General features: G+C 43.1%; 1 protein-coding gene across 5 annotated transcripts; it reads left to right on the top strand.

The window, feature by feature from the left end:
* The first annotated feature begins 39 nt into the window (after positions 1-39).
* IMMT (inner membrane mitochondrial protein) lies at positions 40-25,195 on the top strand. Of its 5 annotated transcripts, none has more exons than XM_069796038.1 (14): positions 40-198; positions 6,539-6,615; positions 7,039-7,228; positions 9,106-9,226; positions 9,863-9,943; positions 10,938-11,039; positions 14,281-14,417; positions 15,442-15,545; positions 17,114-17,249; positions 18,061-18,190; positions 21,806-22,029; positions 23,222-23,353; positions 23,753-23,882; positions 24,237-25,195. In XM_069796038.1, exons 1-14 carry the CDS (start codon positions 154-156, stop codon positions 24,842-24,844), a joined length of 2,217 nt encoding a protein of 738 aa, XP_069652139.1. In that variant the 5' UTR covers positions 40-153; the 3' UTR covers positions 24,845-25,195. The 5 variants fall into 5 exon arrangements, with proteins under 5 accessions (XP_069652139.1, XP_069652168.1, XP_069652157.1 ...); XM_069796067.1 differs by lacking the exon at positions 40-198 and adding an exon at positions 1,052-1,074; XM_069796056.1 differs by lacking the exon at positions 40-198 and adding an exon at positions 1,092-1,317.
* Positions 25,196-25,319: the final 124 nt, after the last annotated feature.

Raw genomic sequence — 25,319 nt, 5'->3', positions numbered from 1 at the left:
CGGAGCGGAAGCCCGAGCGGCCGCCGCGCATGCGCGCTGCTCCTTACTCGCAAGGCGGGCGCGGGGGGGGGGGGCGGAGGCAGGCGGCGCTAGCAGTTACCGCGTACGGCGCCTTCCTGCAGCCTGCCCCCGGCCGCCGCCGGCTCCGAGGCCATGCTGCGGGCGTGTCACCGAGCGGGGGTCACCGTGGCCGCGCAGGTGAGCAGGGGCGGCTGGCGGCGCGCAGCTTTTGGGGGGGGAAGCCCTGCCAGCAGTCCTCGCTGCTGCCTGCCCTCCGGCCGGTGAGGCCTGGCTGGCCTCCCGCCTCGCAGGGACCGGGTCGGCCCTAGCCGGGCCTGCCGGTGGGGGCGAGGGGAGACAGCGCGGGGCCGGGGGAGGGTGGGGGGGGGGCGTACGAGGCGCGGCGCGTCCTCTAATCGCGGCTCGGTCTTCTCTGAATGACTCCGCACGCGCAGGCCGCGATTGGCTGCCGGGCTTTTGAGGGGCGGCCGCGAGCGCCAACAGGGCGCCTGGGCGGGCGGGGCCCCGGGCGCGAGTTCATCGGGCGTACTACGAGTCCCGGCGTGCAGCGCGGCAGCCCTCCGCGGGGCGGAGGGGCGCGCCGCCCCGCAAGGCATGCCGGTCGTTGTAGTCGGTTACGGGGCCTCCTACCGGGTGGCGGCCCCGGGGAAGAAGGGCGGGCTGGATGAGGGGCCGGGCCCGCCCCGCCGCGCTGCCTGCTGGGGGCTGTAGTCCCCTCGGCGGTCATCTGCCGGCGCCGGGCCTGCCGCCGCCTCCTCTCCCGCCGGTCCCGGCCTCGGGGCAGCGCCGGGGAGCGGCGGCCGCAGCCCGGAAGGGCGGCAGGGCTCGGCGGCGGCACACACGGCCGCCGGTCTCCTCAGCGGCGGGGCGGCCGGGCCCGCTTACCAGCGGGGGAAGGACGTGACCTTGCCTTCCCCGCCGCGGCCTCCTCTGCGCCGCCCCGGCCTGCGGCAGCCGGTACCTCACAACAGCCCTTCCCCGTTTAGAGCCCAGCGGGTCCGACCGTGTGGTAACGACGGGGGGGGTCCCGGTGCTCAGGGTGATGTGTGTGAGGTGCGAGGGGGGCCTGTGGTACCGGGTGGCCGTAACCGGGATCCTTTCGGCCTCCGGGATCCGTTCGTCCTCGCAGTCTGACAGGAAAGAGGAGAGAGGATGCGGTGCCAGGGGGAGAAGTGCCCGCTGGGCGTCTCTTCTGGACCTTCGCCCTCCCTCGCCACCAGAGATTAGGATGATAATATGCTGCGGAGCCTTTTTAAAGCAGTCGGCCAACTTTTAAGAAGCTACGAGGGTTTATAGGTGAGGGCGACTCCTCTGCCAAGGCCCCAACTTGTGTTTCAGGTGTCTGCTTAACAGTAATAAAAACCGATCTGATTAGATCACTTCTGTATACTACTCTACGTTCCACTGTTCGTTACTCTCTATTCACGCGGTTCAGCAAAGGAAAAGCTGTGTGTTCAGCCCCTGCTGGCTCTGTAGTTGAAAGGTAACTGCTTTAAAACTAGCAATCTTTTCCAGTGGGGCAGCTGGCGTTTCCTCTTCTGCTTTGTAAGGCTGGAGGGTTCTCCGGGCCAGGTCATCTGATGCCCGCTAAAATAAGACTCTGGGTTTGCAGCCCTGTGGAAAATTTTAGCTGGGAGTTGAGAAAACAGAAAACAGGCTTGCGGAAGTGTTTATCGCTTAGGACTATTTGCACTTACTCAGCCTTTCAGAGAAGGTGTTCAGAATGACTGTACAGCACTGGAAAAGCCAATGTTGTGCTTTGCAGCTCAGAAGTGTGCCTTCGGTCTAGAAAAGTTTGGTGGAAGAACCATGCAAACACAGAGATGCCACAGCACTTGGTGAAGTTTGTTGTCTGTATCCTTACTTCAGAAAATATCTTTTTTTTTTTTCCTTCATCCCTGCTCGTATTTCCTGATGAGGCTGAGAACAATGGAGATTTACTTTGGACAACAAAAGTGCAAAGAGTTTTTTATGCGTTTTGCTTCTCTTGATTCATATTGCAGGGAAGCTTTGTGGCATACTGTAGTATATACATGTGAAGACAGTTTCTGGTCCTGTGAACTTTCTGCAGCTAAAACCTGGTTCTTTTTGGGTGGCAAAAGAACCAGAAACTGGAAGTAGGAGAGAAATGTTTTAATTACAGTGCTTGTTTTGCAAGAGGTGCAGAATTGTGGACTCTAACCAAGAGGTCCTAATGTGATCTGAGATGATACTAGGTAATTTTTCCACAAGTAGTGAAAACTCCCGTCATGGAAGTACGAGCCTCTGGCTGTTAAGAGGTTGTCATGCAGATGCTGATATCAGGCCTGGAATGGGCACCAACGTGGTGACACCAGGATGCTCCATCTGGCTGTGCTGCCTGTTGCCTTGCTAATAAGGGAAGGCATCCTCGCTGCCTGCATCCTCCTGCCTGGGAGAGCGCATTAAACAGACACTTTCTTGCCAGAGTAACAGCGTTGGTATTCTCTACTCCAGCTGTGGTGATCCCCAGGCAGCCACGATGACACAGTTTTTATATCTTCCATGTTCTTGTCTTTACTACCCTGTCTGCACTCTTGTCCTTCTTTTTTTGACACAAGACTTGATGTGTCTCATGTCACAATTAGGAGTTTCTCTCGCCCTGTTCAGTTAGCTAAAGCTCAGGCCAGAGCCTCAGCATCTGTCTGCAGACCTGATGGTGGCATAACTAGAATGACAGCATCTTGCTGGTACCTTGCTATTCATCTAGTGAAACTTGATTGTTTTGCTTTGATACAGCCCAAAAAGAGACATGTGTGGCGGTGGGTTTTTTTTAAATATTAGGAGTAGCAAGTTGTAACAATATTTTTTAAGAATGGAGATAAATCCTTTTTACTTATATGTTATATGGAGACTGACAGCGAGGCAAGTCTGCCCCTGTTTTGCGATGTTAAGATACTCCTTTACAGGTCAAAAAATCCGGTTGTCTTAAGGAGAGCTGGACCTAGTCAGGACTGTGGGATAACGGGTCCCTGAGGATGCTCGGTTGCTTAAGCAGACTGAGAGAGCTGGGAGGCTGAGCGTGGCTGAATGGGGATAGCAAAGCAACTGCTGCTCCCCAAAGCCAGAGCAGTGTGATGGTCTAAGTACAGAAAATCCCAGTGGAGAGCTCGTCGTGGAGACTGGGAAAAATTTTATCCTTCTCTCCGACTGTGAGCTCTCTACGTGGAGGATCAGTAAGCTTGTTAACAAGTAAATTGAAGCTCTGGCTTTGAGAGAAGTGGGTCTTCATCATAGCGATTTCATAAATATTTTCAGCTACATGTGCAGTGCTGGAGAGAAGCTCTTCCCGTATTTGGAGTATTTCTGTAGTTTTCTTTGAAAAGAAACAGAGGGCTTTTTGTAAAAAGGTACGATATTTGGCAGAAGTCTTGAGTAATGGGAAATTAATTTGAGTTCTGTGGTCAGATATCCTTGTTACACCTAACATCTATCATAATGAAGACAAACTTCCTCTGAAGTTTCTGGTTTGCTCTTTCTGTTTAAGTACACAAATCCCATGTTGCAGAAAACCGTACATGTCTTGCGAGCTTCATTCTGTGCAAATTCTGGGTCAAGGTGCTTAAATCTGGTGACTAGGAGAGGTTTAGCTGGGACTGCATGAAGAGCAAAGGATGGTGTGTCCTGTGTCTGGTTATTTGAAGTTATGTGTGACGCATAAGCCTGCAAGGCAGACTTTATTTTTTTAATGATGTTCTGCCATGCTGTGCTGTACCTGTCCTGAGTGCTTTGCCAGGGGGACCTCACGTGGATAACCTCAAATGTCAGATTCACTGGGGCTCTTAATATTAACTGGAGTGAAGGTATGATACACCCTGCAAAGTGATTCTCGTGGTGATATAACAGTAGATAACGAATATAAAATAATAAGCATTTAAGACGTTAGGTGAAACAAATAGTACATAGAACTGCTGGAAGAGGAGGAAGAAGTGGCGACAGCTGTCCTGCAGTGCCGTTGCTACAGGGTTCTGTGCTGTCTGTCTTATCAAAAGAGTTTTCTTTATCTTCTCTTCTGCAGGACAGCAAGTGGTTTATTTCTGCCTTTTACGTGCAACGCATGTGTGATGCATTTCTTCCAAATCCTTTGAGGCATTATTACAAATAAATAACAAGGGTCTAAAAAATTACAAACTCCTAAGAATTATGCAAAGGGAAGATTAGCAACTACCATTTCCAAATTACAGTGATACAGCAAATATAAGCAAGATTATTATGGTGGCTGAAAGAGAGCAGTGCTTCTTTAAAAAATTGACTTTTAAAAAATCAGTGATTTTTGGAGGTAATCTTGTATTTGGATGCAAGGGAGAAAAATTAGACTTGGACTTCTGCTTGTAAAACATTGGTACCTAAAGGTTTTTGGTTGTTGTTCTCCTGGCCAGCTGTGGGAATTTCTGTTTGTTGCAGCATCTTGAAAGAAACAGCTGGTGGGGGCTTGTTTCGGGTTTAGGTTATTGCTCCCATTGCTATGTGTACACTAGCGCGAGAGTCTGACAGCGTAGACTGAGCACCTGCATTTTGGTTTCTCTCATTTTGATGAATGATGAATAAAAATGAGGATTTGGCTAATCACAGAACAGCCCTGCTTGGAAGAGACCTTGAAATTTTGTCTGGTGCAAAGAGCATCTGGACTAAAAACGATAATCCCACCAAAAAACCTCCTTCTGGTGTACAAAGCATAAATGCTGAACAAGAAGCAGCAAGTTTTCTCCTCTGCCCTGCTACCTCCCTAAGTGCAGCCTGTTCCTAAGCGCAGGAGCAGATGTGTGTACTGAAGGTGAGAGAACTAAGCGGTCAGGGTGTTATTTGCCGTCACTAGGTGTGAGTAGGGGCTGTAGCCAACATGAAAATAGATGAACTGGCCCAGGCACCGAGGTTACAGTTGTGGCAGCTTCAGTTGCCTGAAGTTCCGTCTTGCTGTGGCGCAGGGTGTAATAACCTCCAGAAAGCCTGGCAAGGGGCTGGGGAGTGATGGCTTATTTCCAGGTGACCATTAGGCAAAATAATGTAAATCCAGGGTGTGGGAGGGGACTGAAAGTGAACAGATCAATAGAAAATACACCTCACCCCACCCCCATTTTATTGGGTTGGGCTGTACACATAATGCTCAAATATTATGCTCATCCTATGCTTCATGGTGTAATAGGACGTATTGAGACTCGGAAGCATGTCCAGCAGTTAAGTACAAAATTCTTTAAGAGGCTTTTATTAGTGGCGTTCCATTTGAAAGGACTGGTGGAGCCTTGGTGTATGCTTCTGGGGCAATCAAGTCTAATAATCAAAAACATTACAGAATATATTTATTGTTTTGTCGCCCATTCTATCCATTGTAAACCAGAAAATCAACCACGGAGCGCAGCTAGGGCTCATGAAGGTCTCGGGTAAGAAGAGCACATTTCCTGTTGCTGTACACATGCTCCTGTTACTAATTAAAAAATTCTGGCTGCTGTTCTGGAAAGAATAAGAATTCAGTGTTCCTGCTTCTCATCTCTACGCTGTTGGACAAGGATGGGGCCTAAACCACAAGACTTGTACTTGTTACTTATTGCTGTATGCAAAAGGAAATAGAGAAATTTATCTTCTGGGGGTATGTTGTAGTGAAGCATCTCCCAGTTTTCCTTTTTTTTTGTTTTGTTTAAAGGAAAATTTCCTAGTTGGCCAAAATATCTAAACTATGGGAAAAGTTCTTTTTGTGCCTTGTACACTGATTTCCCATGAGTCCTGTATTTCTCTCTTAACAGTTCATGTGTGGTGAAAAAAAAAAACCACCTGAGGGGGACAGTGTTTTTCCCTCTGTAGGCTGGAGCAGCTTAACCAGTCCTTCTGGTAAATCTTAATTTTCAGCTAAAATATAAAGAAGATAAAAATCTTGGGTAATGTGGTTTTTGTTAAGTAGAATATAATGAAATATCACTCTTCGTATAGTAATTTCATTTATATTATAATCTGATGACTTTCTGGAAAGTGTGTGCGTTGTTAATTCTTTTAAAGTGGAAGTCTTGGTTTGGAAGCTCAAGGAGAACTGCTTGTATGTCTTCAGAAATAAAAATAGTTTTAGGTATTAAATATATTTTTTAATAGTTTTAAGTGTTTAAACAGCTGTTGTTGTCTTCTGCACTGCTCGCAGCTGAGCTGTTCTAGCGCATGAGATTGTTGAAGAGAATCTGAACTATCCCAGTTGTACTGCCCAGACTGGAGGTAGGGAACATAAGTAGGCAAAAGAAATGCAGAAATAAGCTGGAGTAGGTGGTGTTTGGGTTTTTTTGGCTCGTTTTTCAAAATGCCTAATTACTCCCTTAAAAGTCCTTAACCTACAAGCTGCATGCGAGAAAGCTCTCTTTGTTTAGGGAAAACAGAGTCCAACATCACTGCTCCAGTGTCGGCTGCCACTTTCCTTCGGAGGGCATGCAAGACGGAGCAAACTGATCTGATACTGCTGTTAAGGTGAAGAGAGGTTTAAATGTGCTCACTGCTTAACTCTTGCCTCTTCCACCCCTTGCAGAATAGCCGGTGTGGGAGACAGTCACTCCGTCCATTACGACTGTACCGTGGATATGCTACCCCACCGGGAGAGTCTAGGTATGTAGAAAGTTTTGGAGGGTGGAGTTGGTTCTTCTGTTGCATTGACCAAGAGGGAATCTGCTCCTTAGTTTCACGTGAGAGCAAATTGGTAGTGGTGGGATTTTTTTTGTTGCGTAACTCTTATTCTCATGGTTTTGTGTGTTCCTCGTTAGATTCAGTCAGGTTTAAATGAAGCTAATCAAGATGATCAGTATTTAGAAGGAGGGTTGTGGGTTGCCATCTTATCTTTGGGTTAGTCATGAACCAGTATGGTACCAGGGATTTGCTGGTGCTGAAAGTGAATTAAAGTGGGTGCTGGGTTTGTTGGCAGGCTTCTGGAACAGAGTGGTTGTCCCCAGCTGTAAGCTAAAGACTCACAAACTGTTTGATGTTCGTCACATAATACAATTGATATAAATTTCACTCTTCTTTCCCCCTCAGTGTTTCTGTAGGCAAAATCATTGGTGCAGGTGTCCTGTTTGTGGGTGGAGGAGTAGGTGGAACCGTCCTGTATGCCAGCTATGATACGCAGTTCCGGGAGAGTGTAGAGAAGGCCGTTCCCTACTCTGATAAACTCTTTGAGATGGCACTTGGTCCTGCACCTTATAGCGCACCGATGCCAAAGAAACCGGTAAGTGTTTCTGATTCATCCTCACCCTTTTTTTTTTTTTTTTTAAGAGAGCATCTGCTCTTAGTTTTCAAATTCTGATTAATTTTGCTGTGTCATAAGAATTTAAGAATTTTAAGAATTTGTAAGAATTCTTAAATTAAGAAGGTTTAAGAATTATGAACTGAGGTACTACTTTGTTCTGCATAACAGTGATGCTTGTATGTTTCCCATTTATCATCTTGTGATTATGGTCTGTGGGTTGTAAAACTGTTATTTTTATTTACAGTAAAATAATTAGTAGGATCCTAACTGAATAGCTGTTCTCCTTATATGTAGATAAATTGGGGGGAGAGAAAGGTAGGTGACGCATTGGAATTCAACTGTTTTACTGTGGCTAGAGTTTCAGCGTAGCTAGCAATGTAGCAGGATTAGACAATGTTTATTCTAAGCTGAATTTATTTTAAAGAAAACTGAGAACTTTTCAAATTGATAAAACTTTGAATGGCACAGAGCCATGCGTAAGCATCATACTTTGAAATCTTAGTGGCACGACCCTGCAGAAGGGAAAACCTGATGCTGCTTTCAGCACAACTCTGGAAATTCAATCTGGAAGTTTCTCTGTTCCTGCATCTGAAAGCAAACGCTTCCCAATTATCCAAGGATGCTGAAAAGCTGCTTTGGCCAGGGCTGTCCTGAGCTTTCAGAAGCCATTTGACCTTCAAGAAGCCCAAAATATTTTTAACTGTAGTTTAAGAAAGCTGTTTTTTAATGAATGGGAGAATACCAGTTAAACAAAACTGTACCTCTTCTGGTTTTAGCTACGCTTGACTTGTGATCATCCAAGCTCTTAATGCCTCCCAGGCACTAGTCAATTTTGCAAAACAGACCGGTCAGATGGCAAAGTTATCACTTGCCCAGTCATGGCTCTAACTCATATGCTTTTACTTTTACCTTGTGGCTTTGCATGATGGATATTAAAGGGTTAATATCTTAAAACCTTGCAATACTCTGCACTTGAGTAAGTGTTCATCTGCCTTGAACGCTAGCATCTGAATCTTTTCAAAGGGAAATCAGAGAAGACATGCAACTCTGATTCTTCCATGCTTGTCAACCACACACCATGCCTGTAGCATCTTCTGTTCAGTGATACCCAGATAAAATCATCACGTTTATTCTTTTTTTAAAACATATCTTTAATTATGCAGTCATGTGTCTTTAAAACAATTATATATTTCTTCTACTCAACTTCAAAAGGAATTGCCTAGAAACTGGGCAGGGTGGGAGGGGTGACACCCATAAGTGTTGGTGGACAAAAAATTACAATTGAGGGAGCAAGCTGTTGGAGCGCTTACCTGAAAACTGAAGCTGGGTTGGGAAGACTGATGGCCTAACTTGTTTTAGCAATAAGTGCTCAAGAGGTTTGAAACGAAGAGAAGTGTCAACTGAATTAAGTTAAGATATACCTGTATGGAGTAACTAATGTCCAAGGGGAAATAATTGAAATCTGCTTTCTGGAGTTGTTTCAGACTTTCATGTGCCTGTGATTTTTATAGTTTCTGCATTATCTGAAGTGTTCAACACACTCAGAAGTGTTTGGAATATTTGGGGCATGGAAGTACTTGCTTTTTATGCATACCTTAACAAATATTTATTTGTAGTGAATACTGCCACTACTATACCTTCAGTTTTGGAGAGGTGAAAATTGTAAAGATTCCTTCTAATTTAAAAATCAAGGCAAGAAATTATATGGCCTTGCTACTGTTTTCATGTGTACCTTGAAGTTTATATTTATGATACAGTCGTCTGGATGTGGAAATGTTCTTTTCTGTTATAATGGAATCGGTGAGACATAGGCTGTTTGGAAAACTGATGATATTTCTTGTTTTTGATTTTTCAAGGTACCGCAAGGTCCACTGAAGATCTCATCTGTAGCAGAAGTAATGAAAGAGTCTAAACAGCCTGCTACCAAACCCCAGAGGAGCAAAACAGAAGCTGTCGCTCCTTCAGAGGAAAAAGAAGGTAACTTTACAGAATGTCATGTAGAGAGAAGCTAAAGAATTAATGATCTCTTGCATCATATATCCTAGGGTAGATTAAAATAGTCCTTTGGAGTGGTTGAAGATGAGTATGTTAGAATTTCTTAGAAATAATGTTAGTTTCTTTTCAGTCATGAGAAAATCTGTCTGAAATGGCTTTAGCTTTTTTTTTCTGGCTATTTTTTTTGGAAATGTATTTACTTTATAGGATATTTGGAATCTAACACAAACAATGACTGCACAGGTGAGATAGGAGACTCAGCAGAAAGAGCACTCTGGGTGTTGCACTCTGAGGCCATTTACCTCTTCTTCTCTGTGCAAGTGAAAGAAGCTTAATTTTGGATAATCACTGAGGTACTGTAAAGCCAGATCAAATGGAACTGGTTTAGAGAGGAGCAGTTGTGACATCTTTCTACATTTGTCTCTCATGGCTGTGTGTGTGTGTATTTGTAAGCAATACCTGGTTGCTGTTTGTCCAGGAAATTCTCTTTTTCTGGAAATAATATTAGTGTCCAAATGATGTTTCTGCAGAGGAAAAAAAACCTAAGTCTTGTATCTGTGTTCTTATATTATAGCTCGTATATACTAACTGATTTTGTTCTATTATTGTATTTAACAGCGGGCAAGGCTGCAGCTCAGATCATCTCCGCAACAGGTGTAGCCATGTCAGTGCCGGCTCCGGGGATACAGACTGAAGAAGGTGAAAAAGATCATATCAACACGATGAAGAAAAACAAAATCCTGTAGCTTCGAGTGCATAAATTGTTACTTCTGTGTTGGTATTTGTCAGTTTTTAAAGGTGTGATTCTCTCTGCCTTTTGCAGAAGAAAACTTCCATCATCTGTTAATAGATTTTTAACATACTAAGAAGCTGAGGTTGATACCTGGGACAGGTGTAGGTGTGAATGCAAGAGGAAGGGAAGAAACTGCATTTATTGTTTAACTCAACAAGAAACGCTAGCTTCTATATGATAGTCTCTTTCAGTTGAGATATTAATTTCCTTATGAATGAACACATTTCATAGAAAGTATGCCAGCAATAAGCAAATACATTCTTCAGAGTTAGCATCAGCATTATTAAAAGGTAACTTGATGGGTTTTGTTGCAGCATGAGTCTGAGAGCTGAGAGGTCTGGGTGCTCTCCTCAGTTCAGATGCAGACTGCTGTTGGTCTTGAGAGAATTACTTAGGTCAATTCTCACTCTTAAGGCATTTTAAGTAGCCCTAGGCTAGGGAATAGAGTATAATTGTGATTCACCATAGCTCCCTCCCTAATCTTTCTTTACTTTGGCTGGACTCTTCAAGCATGCCAAAGGAGAACTGAAAAAAAGAAATAAGAACACATGTTCACTTTAAATTTAAACTTGGCACTGTAAGTGTTTTCCAGTTCTTGCTTTGCCTTTCACTTCTGAATGTTGTATATTTTTGTAACTAGACAACATAAAATCTACAGATGCACGTGAGGTATCGATGCTACTATTTTTAATTTTAAGAATATTTGAGACTGGCCTTTGTAGTTATGGGTGTAAAAAAGTTTGATGTAGTTTCAGCATGGCTTCATGCAGAATTCAGATTTATAAAGTGATACTGACTATAAAAACCAGCTTTGAAAAGAAAGTTAATTCTTTACAAGTAATCCATATACTAATATGGACTCTCTGATAAAACGGTATAACTCTTTTTACTTCTGAATAGGTAAAGAACATGAAGGTTCCCATGCTATAAAAGAACGGTCACCAGAAGAAGTTGCAGCCCGGCTTGCCCAGCAAGAAAAAGAGGAGAAAGAGAAGATAGCGGGTAAGTCCATACTGATAGTTTTCCTATATGTGTTACACATGAGAGAAGAATTGTTGGACTGTATTGGCTTTGGAGTTCTAAGTTGCTTGCATGCCTTTTTCTCATTGTCCCTGTGTTGTGTTGGCAGAACAAGTGGTGTTGAAGCTTCTTCCACCCACTAAGAAGTAACTGATAGTGAAAGAATGATGGAAAATTTGGGGTTGGAATGGACCTCCAAGGTCTCTAGTCCACCCCCTGCTTGGAGAGTTGGGGCATGTTGTTCAGGGCCTTCTCCCCTGGAGGTTTGAAGCTCTCCAAGGATGGAGATTGTTCCACCTTTCTGAGCAGCTTTGCCAGTGCTTCTTATGATGGAGGACTTGATACATCCAATTAATTTCTCTTGCTGGCACTTGAATCTGTTGCCTCTTGCCCTTTCTCTGGGCACCTCTGAGAAGTCTGGTTCAGTCTCTTCTGTGACACTCCTTTAGATGTGGAAGGCATTACTTAAAATACCCCTTCGGCTTCTCTTCTTTAGGCTAGAACAAGCCCGGATCCCTCAGCCTCTCATCTGTGTCATGTGCTCCCATCCCCTAACCATCTGAGTGCTTCTCCAGTGCTCACTCCCTGGTTTGTTTGTACCTTTCTTATACTGAGACACTGTATTCCAGATGTAGTCTCATCTGGAGTCTCTGACTCCACTGACGATGTAGTCTCTAAGTGCCAATTAGAGGGAAATCATTGCTTCACTTGATCCATGGGATGTGCTCTTGTTTGATGCAGCCCAGTTAATGGCCAGGACTCATTGCTGCCAGAGCACGCTGTTGACTCGTGTTCAGTTTGCCATCGTCTGGGTTCCTCAGGTCCTTGCCTACAGAGCTGCTGCTTAGACTTGTTCGATAGTGGTTCAGGGACGGTATGTCAAGGCGCTGTGAAGAGTTGCCTGTAGGTTCTGGGTTGGGAACTATGACAGTTCCTTGCTTGGGTTCTAACTCAGACAGACCTATTAATCCAGCTGTATTACTGAGAGGTGGTCTGGTCCCAAAGCTCATGTCCTCCTTGTGTCTTGATCAAAACAAAGAGTTTTGCTTCCCCCTTCACCCCCCACTTAGTTTGTTAGATTTTAAATACTTCTGGGCTGTTGTTTGGTCTGGGTTTGGCTGCAGCACAGTTGTTTAAATCAGCAGTTTTGGGTCTTTTCCTGGTTTGCTTCAGGGGAGGCCAGAAAAATAGAGAAATTTTTTTTGGTAGATGGTGTTTTGCTGTCTAGCATGTCTGGGCAATCTGTAACCAGCTACCTTGATATTTACCTTCTGAAAGCAAATGCAGCTCAAGCTGCAGATTGCTTGCAGTGTTAGAAAACTTCCGTATCGTCCTCCAGCCAGTGTTGATGAGGACAAGAGGGAGACCAGCCTCTTGGAGGAACAGATGGGCGAAGGACGACTTCTGACTTGGGGCAGTGCAAGGGCTGCTGATTGCAACGGCTCTGTAGACCTTCTGTGGTGAGGGAAGGAGTCTTTGGGGGTGGGTAGGCTAGAGGCATTGACTACAAGGATGCTGAACAGAAACTGTATTTAAAGAAAGTGGCAGTTTACTGCTAACATGGGTGTAGCCAGTGAAAATAGGCTTGAAAGGGAGTTTAACCGGACTGAGGCCACGTATTGGACATGCTTCAGCCTGCTGTGGGAGCTATGGCCATTTTATTTTACTATTCTCTTTGTGCTTGGAAAGGGCTGATGGTGGAAGAGGCGGTGGCACAGTGTGCTGTGTGTGATCTGACCTGTCCGACTGCTGTGCACGTGAAATGGGATCTTGGCAGATGTGTTGACCACACTCCGACTTCCCTCTGAGTGCTTCGGTCCTCAGCCAAAGTCCGAGCCTTGGGCTGTTGTGGCACACAAGGGATGAGAAGGATGTACAAGCCGGGACTTAATGGGCTCAGAGTAGACATGCTGGTTGTGGTCTGCTGCTGCTTGCTTCTGTTCAGAACTTTGTGTGGTATAGAAGAGCAACACGAACAGAAACAAGAGGCTTGGCATTAGTTGTCTGCTTCATACAAGGACTTTTTTTGCAAGTGAAGAAGTTGAAATGTTACACTGAAAAAATCCAGAGGAGTATTTACTGGAAAGGTGGGTTTACTTACCTACTACTTAGAAATAAATGGCTCATTCCAGAAAGACAGATATTGCTTGGTCTGATTAACCATTCTGGTTTGGTTCCTGCTTGAATAATTAATAGCTCATTTGTGCTTCTATACCAATAGGAATAGATAGTTGAGTCCACCACCTTCTTGGGTAGGAAGAATAACTCTGCTTTTGGAATATATCATTCCTTGTGGAAGATAGGAAAATTTACTTGTTTCCTCTTAATAACCATTGTAACAAATGAAGATGGAAAATACCTATTGGATTAAATGTACCCACCTGCAGAAACATGGTAAAGGTCTTCCACTGAGTAGCTTTATTGCTCTGTCATGGTTTAACCCCAGCCAGCAACTAAGCACGATGTAGCTGCTCACTTACACCCCCGCCACCTCCCAGTGGGATGGGGGAGAAAATGGGGAAAAGAAGTAAAACTCGTGGGTTGAGATAAGAACGGTTTAATAGAAAAGAAGAAACTAATAATGATAATGGTAACACTAATAAAATGACAACGGTAATAATAAAAGGATTGGAATGTACAAATGATGCGCAGGGCAATTGCTCACCACCTGCCGACTGACACCCAGCTAGTCCCTGAGCGGTGATCCCCCGCCCCCACTCCCCACAGTTTAGACACTAGATGTGACGTCCCATGGTATGGGATACCCCGTTGGCCAGTTTGGGTCAGCTGCCCTGGCTGTGTCTTGTGCCAACTTCTTGTGCCCCTCCAACCTTCTTGCTGGCTGGGCATGAGAAGCTGAAAAATCCTTGACTTTAGTCTAAACACTACTTAGCAACAACTGAAAACATCAGTGTTATCAACATTCTTCGCATGCTGAACTCAAAACATAGCACTGTACCAGCTACTAGGAAGACAATTAACTCTATCCCAGCTGAAACCAGGACATGCTCTAAGTGCAGACTTACACCTTAGTACTCTTCTAAATAAGAAGCGTGTTCTGGCAACCTTTCTTCCGTAGGCTGCAGTGGTAGTTCCTGAACTGACCAATTTTTTGGGGTCATAGAAAACATCATAAGGAGATGAAGAGGATATAATGTGTTATTTTACTAATTCTAAGGCTCTTTTCTTTATAGTTTAATTCAGCTAATTCATTTTTTTCTAGCCCTTGCTGAAACTCTAGAAGGAGCCCTAAGTGCAACAGCTCGTATAACCCTTCAGGCGATTACTGCCCAGGAGTCTGCTGTGCAAGCAGTGAATGCCCATTCACAAATACTGAAGGAGGCCATGGACAATTCTGAGGTAAACTGGACAAATGGGGACAATTTTTTTTTTTGTACTGTGTTCAGCAAAACTTTTCACAAGTAAAGATAAAGTTGGAAGCTTTTCTTGCAACGTCTTTACTTTCATCGCAGTTTTAACTGATCTTTCCACTTGTGAAATGCAGTGTAGTTGAATAATACATGGGATTTGCTTTTGAATTTTTTTTTTTCCAACTTCTTTATTTCACTTTTGAAAGAAGAAAAGTTCAAGTTAATACATTGATAGTCTTCACGTTGTATTTTAATTCATTGTATTTTAATTCCCAAGCCCATTTTTTACCTAGATATAGTTAGGGTATCATGCTGTACACCCTGACAATTCCATTGAACCATTCCCTTTGCCAAAATCTTGTTGCTGGATTGTTCATTTCTTGTCTGGAAATGCATAGGGGATGCATGAGCAATACCAGCTTGTGGTTCTGATGTGCTAATGCCAGGGTTTGTGTGGAACCACTGCTTCCTGTTCAGTTCTGGAGCAGAGAATATAATTTAGTGGTTAATCAAATGCACAGGGGCATATGGGCAACTAAACAAGCACTCGAGATTTAATCTAGTAGTTAGAAAAACAAGTATTGTAAGAGTTTGCTTTTAAGCTTAATACTTAAGCTTACTTTAAAATTAAGCAACTTTTAAAGTATTATGGTACTTTAAGTATTAAGCTTAAAAGCAGTTTTAAAGTATTACAGTACTTTAATACATGTAGAGATTTCCCCACAAAATGTTGCGGCACGATACAGTGATCCTCACACAAGCTCTTCTGTGTGAACAAATGGCTGTTGATCAGGTGGAAGAAAAACATTAAGAACCAAACAAAACCAAACCCAAATGTTGGAAGAGAAAAATCATTTGTAAAGCTTCCAGCTGTGTTGTTGGTAAAACACAAGAATATTGCTCAGTTTGAGTGAAATGTGTAGCCATGTGTGAATCTCTACAGGCTGTCATTTTTTCTGATAACTCTTATTTAGTGATTGTAATGACCCTAATTAGCAATCTGTGCTTCTTAGGCTGCTGGGGAGAAAAAATCATCTCAGTGGCGCACTCTGGAGGAAGCGCTGAAGGATCGGAGGAGAGCAGTGGACGAAGCCGCTGATGCCCTTCTGAAAGCCAAGTAAGTTGCTTGTTTTTAAGGCTTATCAAGTGGTAAGTTAACATCATCCATGCGAGGGCTGGCAGGCACTAGATTTGTTTCTAGAAAGTATGCAGTCACCTGTGTTCATATTAAACTGACGTGTTTGTGACAAATCAAAAAAAGGTTTCATACACTAATGAATATTTTAATTTGCAGTGTCTACATCTTAGGTGCCTGTGCGCATAGTCCTCACTGTACCAAGGAGTCTGAAACAGTCCTATTTTTCTGTTTAAGAACTTCTTTATCTCCTTAGTACTTACATACAGTGTTAGTAAGTTCAAGATTTAAAAAAAATAATCCATAATCCTTTTAGTATTATTTTTGGATAATTTTTGTCAATATTAAACCTATTGTAAGAACTCCATGACTGCACACTCTGTATTAAGTCAGTAACATCACTAGTTTCTTTTAGTTGTAATAAGAAATTAAACCTTACGGCATCATTTGGCAGTTCCATTTGTCAGCAGAGTTGCTTTTAAGGTTAGATTTTTACTAAGCGTGCATCTAAGAAAAACTTGAATTCTGAAATGGAGCATTGCTTGTACCCAAGGTTCTGTATGAACCATGTTGATGTGCATCGAGTCTGGTGTGCAGGCTCATTGTGTAGGGATTATAGCAGCCAAAGTAAGATGACAGACAAATACCTCCAAGTTGCCCTTGTGATGAGGATAGAAATAAATTTGGAAACCATTTGATGCTTCTGAGGCTGAGAGGGCAACATCATCCTTGAAGCTGCACAGTTGCTATTTAAGTTTTAAATGTCTCTTATCTTTGAAGTTGCTGTGCTGACTAAAAATAGTTAGGTGTAACTGAGGTTTCAAAGAGTAAAACAAAGCTAATGCAAACCCCAGATGCGCTAGCTTTCATTCTCTATTGCTCTACTGGATGCCTTCGCTTTTATTTATTTACTTAACTTATTTTAAATCTTGTTCCTTATTCCAATGAGGTCATTAGAAACAAACCTCCATTGGTTTGAATGGATTTGGAAAAGGAACACTTTTTCACTTTTTCCTTAATTTCCAGTTATGCTAGATGAAAGCAGTTCGTTCTTAATTACAAAAAAAAAATAATCTATCTTTACAGAGCTCTATAAATTTTCTCCCATCCTCATTTACCTCCACCAGTCACCATGTCCAAAACACTTCTGCAAGAGTAAGCCATCTATATTAAAAATGTTTCCTTGATACTCTGTTATGTGATGGAAATGTCTGCCCTCTAATACTAACTTAGTTTTACTAATACTAACTCCTTTCAGAGAACTGTCTTTGATCTTCCCCTTCCAGCTAAGTCTTGAGTACTAATTGCACTATAAATAATTCTCATTTTACATGAAATAGACACACTGACATCTCTAGGTTTCAGGCTGTGGAACAAAAATAATCTTTAATCACAGCATCTTAGCCATAGAGCTAGATGTAGATGGGAAGCACCAGTAGAGTTATCCAGTAGTTCTTACTATAAATACAGACAGCATAAAATAAACTTTTCTTTGGGGTTTTGTTGTAAGACCTGTATGCATTATAATTAGCAGCTGCTTCTCTTTTCAGAGAAGAGTTAGAGAAGATGAAAGGTGTAATCGAGAATGCCAAGAAGTCTCAGATCGCAGGAGCCAAATCTCACATTATTGCTGCAGAAGAAAATCTTCATCATATGATAGTTGACTTGGACAATGTTGTGAAAAAGGTAATGCTTCCACAGGCTGTTTCTAATTGCCATTAAAGTAAGGACTACTTGGCAGCTTGCTTTAAATTGCAAATTCTGTACTTTTTTAGCCATACTCAGTCTTTCGAGCTGATTATACTACCAGTAATCAGACCTGACAAGATCTTTGTGAGAACTTGAACTCTGTCCTGAAAGAGTCTCCAGCCAGCTTGATGGGTGTCAGTCCCTTCTGTGGGCGACTTGTAATTCTTTGTTTGATTCCAAGAGGAATTTAGCATAAGGTTAGGGAGGAGTAGGAGCAGTGTGTGCTAATGACTTGGTAAGTCACTTCACAGCTCAGAAGACTGGGGAAGAAATGTAAAGGTGAAATTTATCTCCCTTTGCAGGACAGCTGATAATTCATCAGGTGCATTTTGAGTGAATTTAATGGGAACATCAGAACTTACTGAGAGGAGGGCAGCTGTCATGAGATTAGCTTATTATGCCTATATGGTAGCTGTAAGCAGAGAAAAAAGAGCTAGAGATCCTTAAAGATACAAACTGAATTTAAGATACTCTTTTGGTCCTGTCTGGGCTACAGACTGGCTATCTTGTTACAGTATGCATGTGAGACGAAACAGGTTAGTGGTAGTTCCAGCAAATAATTATTGTATACGAGAGGTTTGATATCACAAAGTGGGGTTTTTTTCTCCTCCAAGTGAGTTTGCTTTGGTTGGGCTGGAGGGTAACGCGATCTGTCTCTAACTCAGGGGCTAGCTTTAAATTACATATGCCTCCATGTTCTCAACACTTGCCTTGAAAAATAAACTAATCTCATTTTTGTTTGTTACAGGTTCAGGCAGCACAATCTGAGGCCAAAATAGTAGCTCAATATCATGAGCTTGTGGCTACAGCTAGAGAAGAGTTTCAGCGAGAGCTTGACAGTATCACCCCCGATGTACAGCCTGGCTGGAAGGGGCTAAGTAAGTCTGCCACTCCAGGGTTACTTTGTGCTTGTTACACTACAAACGGCAGTGACCGGCATGTTTCTGTAACTACGGCCACTGAATGGAATGTCCAGTGTCCTGTTTTCCATGTTTGGCTGGTTTGAAGTGAAAATCAGTTCACCACTAAAATAAGTAATCTAAAGCAGGTGTTATGAAAAGGCTTAATTTTGGAAACTACCTGTGCTGCATTGGAAGTTTCACATACTACAGCTCTCTTCCCTCCCGTGGTATCCCAGGGAGAGCCTGGTCACTCCAGATTTGGGTCAAATCCGTGAACTTGCTGATGGAGTATTTGTCTGGTTGACTCTCTGTGATTATAGGTATTCTAATACACCATTATTACAGAGTGATAAAGAACTCCCTGAATTTCTCTACATCGTCACCACTAAAATGATAGATACACTCAAAGAAAGAATTCAGTGTTCATACACTACGTACCCCAGTATATATTATTTCTAAATTAAATTGACACAGTAACTTACCTTGAACAACAGCCAGTGCTGTGCAAAAGCAGTGAATAGGCATCTTATGGATTTTTTATGCCATTAATACTACCAATTACTTGCCTGAGATCTGAAATCTCACGAGCTTGTATTTATTTGAGGTACTTGGGTTTTTCAACTTGAGCTGTTTTCTGCTTTCCTTATAACAGAAAAAAGTGTGAAATGTGATTCAAAAGCATAGTTAGTCTGTTTCTCTCTTACTAGAGGAATAAATGTATTATCTTGAGCTATTGGAAATGTTCATACACCACAGTGTTGCAGAAAGCAAGCAGGAATGGAGTGGAACTCATGATGAAGTCATGATGGCTTAACAGTCAGCTCATCCACAGTAATCCCCTCTGCACACTCCTTGCCCAGAGGTACCATTACTTAACTTAACGACTTTCATTTAAAGATAAGCGAAGCTGCGGAAGGTGGAGTGTGTGCATATACCATTACTGTGGATAAATTACTGCAAGAACTCAAGCGTGGTACGTCCATGGAGCAATTACTGCCTGTTGTAGTTCAAAAAAATTAGCTCCCTAAAAACATTTCCCAGATATTTTCAATCAGAGTTTTAACATAAAATGTACTAAGTCATCTCAAACTTTTCTAGCCTTGGTGTTCAGAGGGAGCTGTCGTAACTTTATTTCTGAGTTAGAATAGATTTCTTTCTAGATGCGATAACTACTATTTGAAAAAAAATGTGGTGTTAATATTGCCTAATAGTCTTCTTGAAGTATATTATGAAGAATTACAACTTACTCTTTCTTAATACTAATTTATGCTTTAGAAATGTGGACCATAGTCCACAAAATCACTTTCCTAGCTGAATGAATACACCAGATCTCTGGAATGGCCAGTTTTTGCTTAAAAACAACCAACCAACCGCCCAGTACATGTGGGGAAAACATTTTAAATGAACAAATTGTTTGTGGAGTTTGCTTTTGGGGTATTAGTGTTGAAGACAAAAATTTATTTAGGCACCCTGGAGATGGAGCTGCCTTTCCTTGTGCAGGATAAAGGGAGAACGTCTTGCGTTTTGTGACCACTGCCCTTTTGAGGAAGGAAAGGGAATATCCCGGTAGCTTCCATGCACTCAATTTCATACCAGTGTGACCTACTAAAGTATATGGGACTGACTTGTTAGGGTCCGTGACTCTCCCTGCCACTTGGGAATTTGTTTCTTAACCAACTGCTTCTGATTAATAAGAACCTAGAAATGTCAGACTGGAATTTCCAGTGTCCTGTTGCACTTTCGTACTTCAAACTTGTAACCCTTCCTTTGGCTAAACTTGAACATCGACCTGTGGGTTTCCAAAGGTGTTTTAGTGGTTGGCATGTTTTGGGCTACATCTTCCTTGTAATATGAGAGACTTTTATACTCAACATACTGTTCTTCCTAAATTCCTAAAGACTTGGACTCATATTTAAGTCACTGTAGATAAGAAGCTCTTAGTTTTCTGTTGTACTTTTGCATGACTGACTTGCTGTACTGAATGTGCGTTAACTTTTCCAACCTCTCCTCTTTCTGTTGCAGAGATAACTGACGTAGGTGAGTTCCTGTAACTTGTTCTGGTCTTGTGAATGTCATCTCTTCTCTTTGTCCTTTTTTATGTTTGTGTGGTACATGACTTTAAATTACAGGCAGTATCAAGAAAGGGGTGAAATGTTGCACTCCTAAAACATTTCAGGCTAAGGTGTGCTTTGGGATCCTTTCCACTAATTTTGCACACCTAGCTTAAACCACAAATTCTTTGTTTAGCAGCACTTCCCATTGTGATCGCTGGCTTGTGAAAGCCAGGTTTAAATTTTCTTTCTGAATTTAAGCCAGTCAATGCGTGCTGCTGAAATTCCAATGAGAAACAGAAACTTTGACCAATTCCAGTTAAGCTGTGTGATGGTGTTTGTCCTCAAGTAGGCCCACCTCGCAGCAGTCCTGGCTTGAGGGAGGTGCTGGATACACCAGCTCCTGCAGATGCCACTGCAACATCCAGGTACTTTGTATGCTTGAACAGCCACGTAGGGCCATAGAGAAGATTCATTTAATTTGAAGTTGGCTTGACTCTCCAAATTTAATCTTCATGACTGATTTTAGAAGTGTTGGTTAACTCACTGATTCTGAAGTTGATTATTATTTTTTCCCTTTTGATCAAAGAAATGTCATTTAAAACTGGAGTGCAGTAAAACCCCGTTCTATTTGTAACAGTGTTAAGTTCAACAGCTGAGCTTAGTGGTGCTGGTCAGCTTCCCTGCTGGACACAAGCACCATTGCACTGAGCTCTCCTGCGCCAGTCCTTTCTCCAGCAGCACTCACCAGCAGGACAGCTGAAGGACTGTGGAATTTCACTTGCTTTGGACCCTCAGGAACGCTTCCCGAAGTAGTCCCTGGTTTTCCATTCAGGCAATTTAGCTGGCAGCCAGTGCAAAATGAGCTGCAGCATTTTACAGAGTCTAGGCCATTCTCAGGGCATCAAATCTACACGTGCTGCAGGTGTAGCTTGTGTTGTCCTCCATTCCCAGTAGAAAAATGGCAAACTTCTTAGCAGACACAGATGTAGTTATGACCCCTGCTGCTATTTGAGTAGCCAAACTGAAAGGTACAAATTGGGGTAAGAAATCTTGTTGGGAACAGTTGGTCTGGAGGACTGTTGAAGAGAGAATGTAACTCTGGCTGTCTCTCACAATGACTTCAGTGTTTTTAGGATCAAATTTCCATAAGCTTGTACCCAGCTGGAGGTATCGGTGCTCAGCTGTCACAGGGGAAAAACACATGGTGGTGTGAAGACCAGGAAACAGACAGAGTTCTCAACAGTCTCTTCTAATTGAGTGCGACATGGATATGGGAGTGTAAATAATAGCTGTGAATAATTTCAAAGAAACTAAGATAATTTCTTTCCTAGACAGAAAGTACCTGCTTGTAGGTGTGTCTCGAAGGGGTATTAGGTGGGCATTAGCACAGGTCAAGTCTTGAAGTGCTCAGAAACTTCTCATAAAGCATGCTAGCTGGTCAACTACATGGAGCCTCAGAGGGCTCGAGTGGGAGGTGGGCAAGCACCATGGCAGCAGTTTCCCTGCAGACCTTCCTAATGCCCTGTGTTTTCTTTAGCTGGCCAGTTATCGACAGACGACTTAAATTCTCTCATTGCACACGCCCATCGTCGCATCGACCAGTTAAACAAGGAGCTGGCGGAGCAGCGAGTGAGGGAACAGCAGCACATCGAGTCGGCCCTGGAGAAGCAGAAACTTGAAGACAAAAAAGCGTTTGAGGCAGCTGTGGCCAAAGCGCTGGAGCATCACAAAAGTGAGATTGAAATAGAACAGGAGAAGAAGGTAAAGTGGTGTAACATACCTCTTTGAATCTCTGGCTCAAAAAGAATGTAGAAGAGCAACCAGGATGTCCTGAGAGATAGGGCAACCCCCAGGCTAAGCGTGGAAAGGAGATGTTGAGCAAAGAAACTTCTGCAAAGTTAGAATGGTAAAATCATACAGTGAAATGGGAAGTGACTTCTTCATGTTACCTGTCTGCTGTTGGAGATAGGATTACTGGGTCAAAAGAAATGTTTGATCTGACCCAGTATGACCATCTTAAGGTCATGTAGTCCCTCCATCATGCCTCTAGGAGGTATCTCCATGTCCTTCTGCTCTTTGCCAGTGGTTTCTGATTTGATTTCTTTCAAAAGGACTATGAAAAGTCAGAATTTTAATGCTGCTTTGGACATGAAGCAAGCGCAACTTACAAAGGTAGGAGTTTGGGCATTGGAGGTTTTATCTTTTGAGGTATCATATTGCAGGCAGACAATTGTGCCAAATACTCCTGCTGTTTTCACATACATGCCTCTGAAAACGAGATTAAACACTGGCCATTAGTTGAAAAATTTGCACTGACTAAGAATTTCACCTATAGCCTGTTAGTTCAAAGCACTGCAGTAATAGGTATTAATTTAGAGCTCTCTTAAAACGTCACTTGAACTGTCATTTTCGTATTTAGTGGAAGGTTGGAAATGACACAATCCTTTTAAAAAACAAAACAAAAAACTGTTCAACTGCTCCTAAATAAACCTGCACCATGCTCCCTTGTGCTAATCTGCACTCTCTAAATTGGCTGTTTTGGACAAGATCAGGTAAAAGGAGTACTACCATTTTCTTAAACTCTAACTTGGGACAGTATTGCAGCACATAGGGAAAAGGTAAAGTACATTTTGTTTGGAAGCTGGTTTATAAACACTGGAGTGCTTAGTTTGTCATGTTACTGTATCTTTTATATAGTATTTTGATAACTGCACTAAGTGCCTAGTGAGTATGGCCACCAGTTACAGGCATTGTGGACTGTGAAGCCATCCTTTAGCATCTTTAGAAAGAGGTTCAGCTATAAAAATGGACCTCGGCAGCTTTTTAAGATGAAACGCGGGCTTTGTCAATGGCACTTTTATAAAATGTACCCTAGGTATCACCGATTGATAGATGATAAAATCAAAGCAGTTGAAAAAGAGCAGTGCAATAACAACCGCTCGTGCCTGTACAGGTTGAAGAAGTCCGAGAGGTGATGGAGAACGAAATGAGGACCCAGCTCCGGCGGCAGGCTGCTGCCCACACAGACCATCTGAGAGACGTTCTGAAGATCCAGGAGCAGGAACTAAAGGTGGAATTTGAGCAGGTAAGGGACAAGAGTCCCCAAGGGAATTAGGGGGATATTTGAACCCTTGCAAAGCACACGCTGCACAGGACGAGAGTCCTGAACCATCTTCCAGAAGACTGAAATGTGGGCTGCGGGGGGAAGCCTGCTCATCTTGAAGAGATACAATAAAGTGGCTGAACATACAAGTTTTATTCAGACCTGTCTTACAGCAAAAGCTTTTAGGTGAGAAATTTTTGACAGTTACAAGTGCTGTTACTGTTAAATTCACCCTAATAAGTATTCTTACTGGTATACTGTATTTACTACATGCATTGTCCCTAACAAGAACAGATTTATAGAAACATATCTTAAAAATAAGGTAAATGTAATTAAACAGCTGTTTCTGGTCTGATATACATATATTTTGTTCTGTTTCAGAACTTATCGGAGAAACTCAGTGAACAAGAAATGCAATTCAGACGCCTTACTCAGGAACAGCTCGACAACTTCACGTTGGATATTAACACTGCCTACGCCAGGCTGAAAGGAATTGAGCAAGCAGTCGAGAGTGAGCACTGAAATCGCATTTCCTTAAGCGCTAAAGTCGCAATCCCTAAAGGCCTGTTACCCAAACCTGGGTGCTTAAACCCAGACTTAGGCATGTAGCTCATGGGCCTGGGTTTGCCACACTGCTGAGCACCCAGCAACTCCCAGCTGCGCAAGTCCAAAGCTGGTTCTCCCAAAAGCTGTCATCTTGTTCTGACCCCGAGTTGTGGACAGACTCGCTTTAAGATCAAGTGCCGAGGGGGCGGCTGCTTTTGAAAGCAGAGCGTTTAGAGGGATGGCTTTTGCTGCTTGTGTTCAAAACTCTGCCTGTATGTGTGCGCCCAACTCAGAGTCCCCTTCTTGGCTTATTTTGCAGGTCACGCAGTAGCAGAAGAGGAAGCCAGAAAGGCCCATCAGCTGTGGCTTTCTGTTGAAGCGCTCAAATACTGCATGAAAACAGCCTCTGGGGATAGTCCCACAGAACCACTGGAGAGTGCGGTGAAGGCCATCAAAGCCAGTTGCTCTGACAATGCGTTTACAGAAGCCTTAACAGCTGCTCTCCCCCAGGAGTCCCTGACACGGGGAGTGTACAGCGAAGAGGCCCTCAGAGCACGTTTCTACACAGTCCAAAAACTGGCAAAAAGAGTGGCTATGATCGATGAAACAAGAAACAGCTTGTATCAATACTTCCTGTCTTACCTGCAGTCGCTGCTTGTGTTTCACCCTCAACAGCTGAAGCCACCTCCTGAGCTCAGCCCCGATGACCTCGACACGTTTAAATTACTGTCTTACGCTTCGTATTGCATTGAACACGGAGATCTGGAGCTGGCGGCTAAATTTGTCAACCAGTTAAGAGGAGAGTCTAGGAGAGTGGCACATGACTGGCTGACCGAAGCTCGAATGACCCTAGAAACAAAACAAATTGTGGATATCTTGACAGCATATGCCAGTGCTGTGGGGTTAGGAACAACTCAAGTGCAGTGAGCTAGGATTGTAGTTTTGGGGGCAGTTCAGCAATCGTTTGTGCCGGAAAGAAATCCCATGATCTCCTAAGGGTTGCAAACCAAGGTGTTGGCAGGGGCTGGAAGCGTTAAATCAAAGCACGGGTACCGTCTTGTTTCCTCGCACTGTATTTAACTTCACCATCTGTTGTATTTGTATGGGTTTTGAGTTACCATGACAACCAACTTCAGGAAGCTTCTCTACAATCTGTGTAACAATTTTGTTTCCCATCTTACCAAGCGGGCTTGTGATCCAACCAAAATAATGTTTGTAACCCACCATTAATGATTTGCCACTTTGTCAGCTGAATAAAACAAGACTTCAACCACTTTCTCCTGCTGTTCAGTCTCCTGTTTAAAAATCAAATACAGCTGGGCAGTACAAGAACAGCCCTTCTCCAAGACCTGAGGAAGACAAAACTTAGCTGTTTTCCTCCTTTCAAGGAGGAGGAATTCAT

The sequence above is a fragment of the Haliaeetus albicilla genome, chromosome 1 (genome assembly GCF_947461875.1).
Source record: "Haliaeetus albicilla chromosome 1, bHalAlb1.1, whole genome shotgun sequence".
In the NCBI taxonomy this organism is placed as follows: Eukaryota; Metazoa; Chordata; class Aves; order Accipitriformes; family Accipitridae; genus Haliaeetus; species Haliaeetus albicilla.
Note: the sequence above shows the minus strand (reverse complement) of the source record. Positions and strands in the feature narration are given on the sequence as shown.

Excerpts from the sequence above, each read along its gene's own strand:
- IMMT (XM_069796038.1), top strand. The coding sequence starts at position 154 with ATGCTGCGGGCGTGTCACCGAGCGGGGGTCACCGTGGCCGCGCAG. Across the intron at positions 7,229-9,105 it reads CACCGATGCCAAAGAAACCG|GTACCGCAAGGTCCACTGAA; the intron begins GTAAGTGTTTCT and ends TGATTTTTCAAG. Across the intron at positions 22,030-23,221 it reads AAATAGAACAGGAGAAGAAG|GTTGAAGAAGTCCGAGAGGT; the intron begins GTAAAGTGGTGT and ends GTGCCTGTACAG.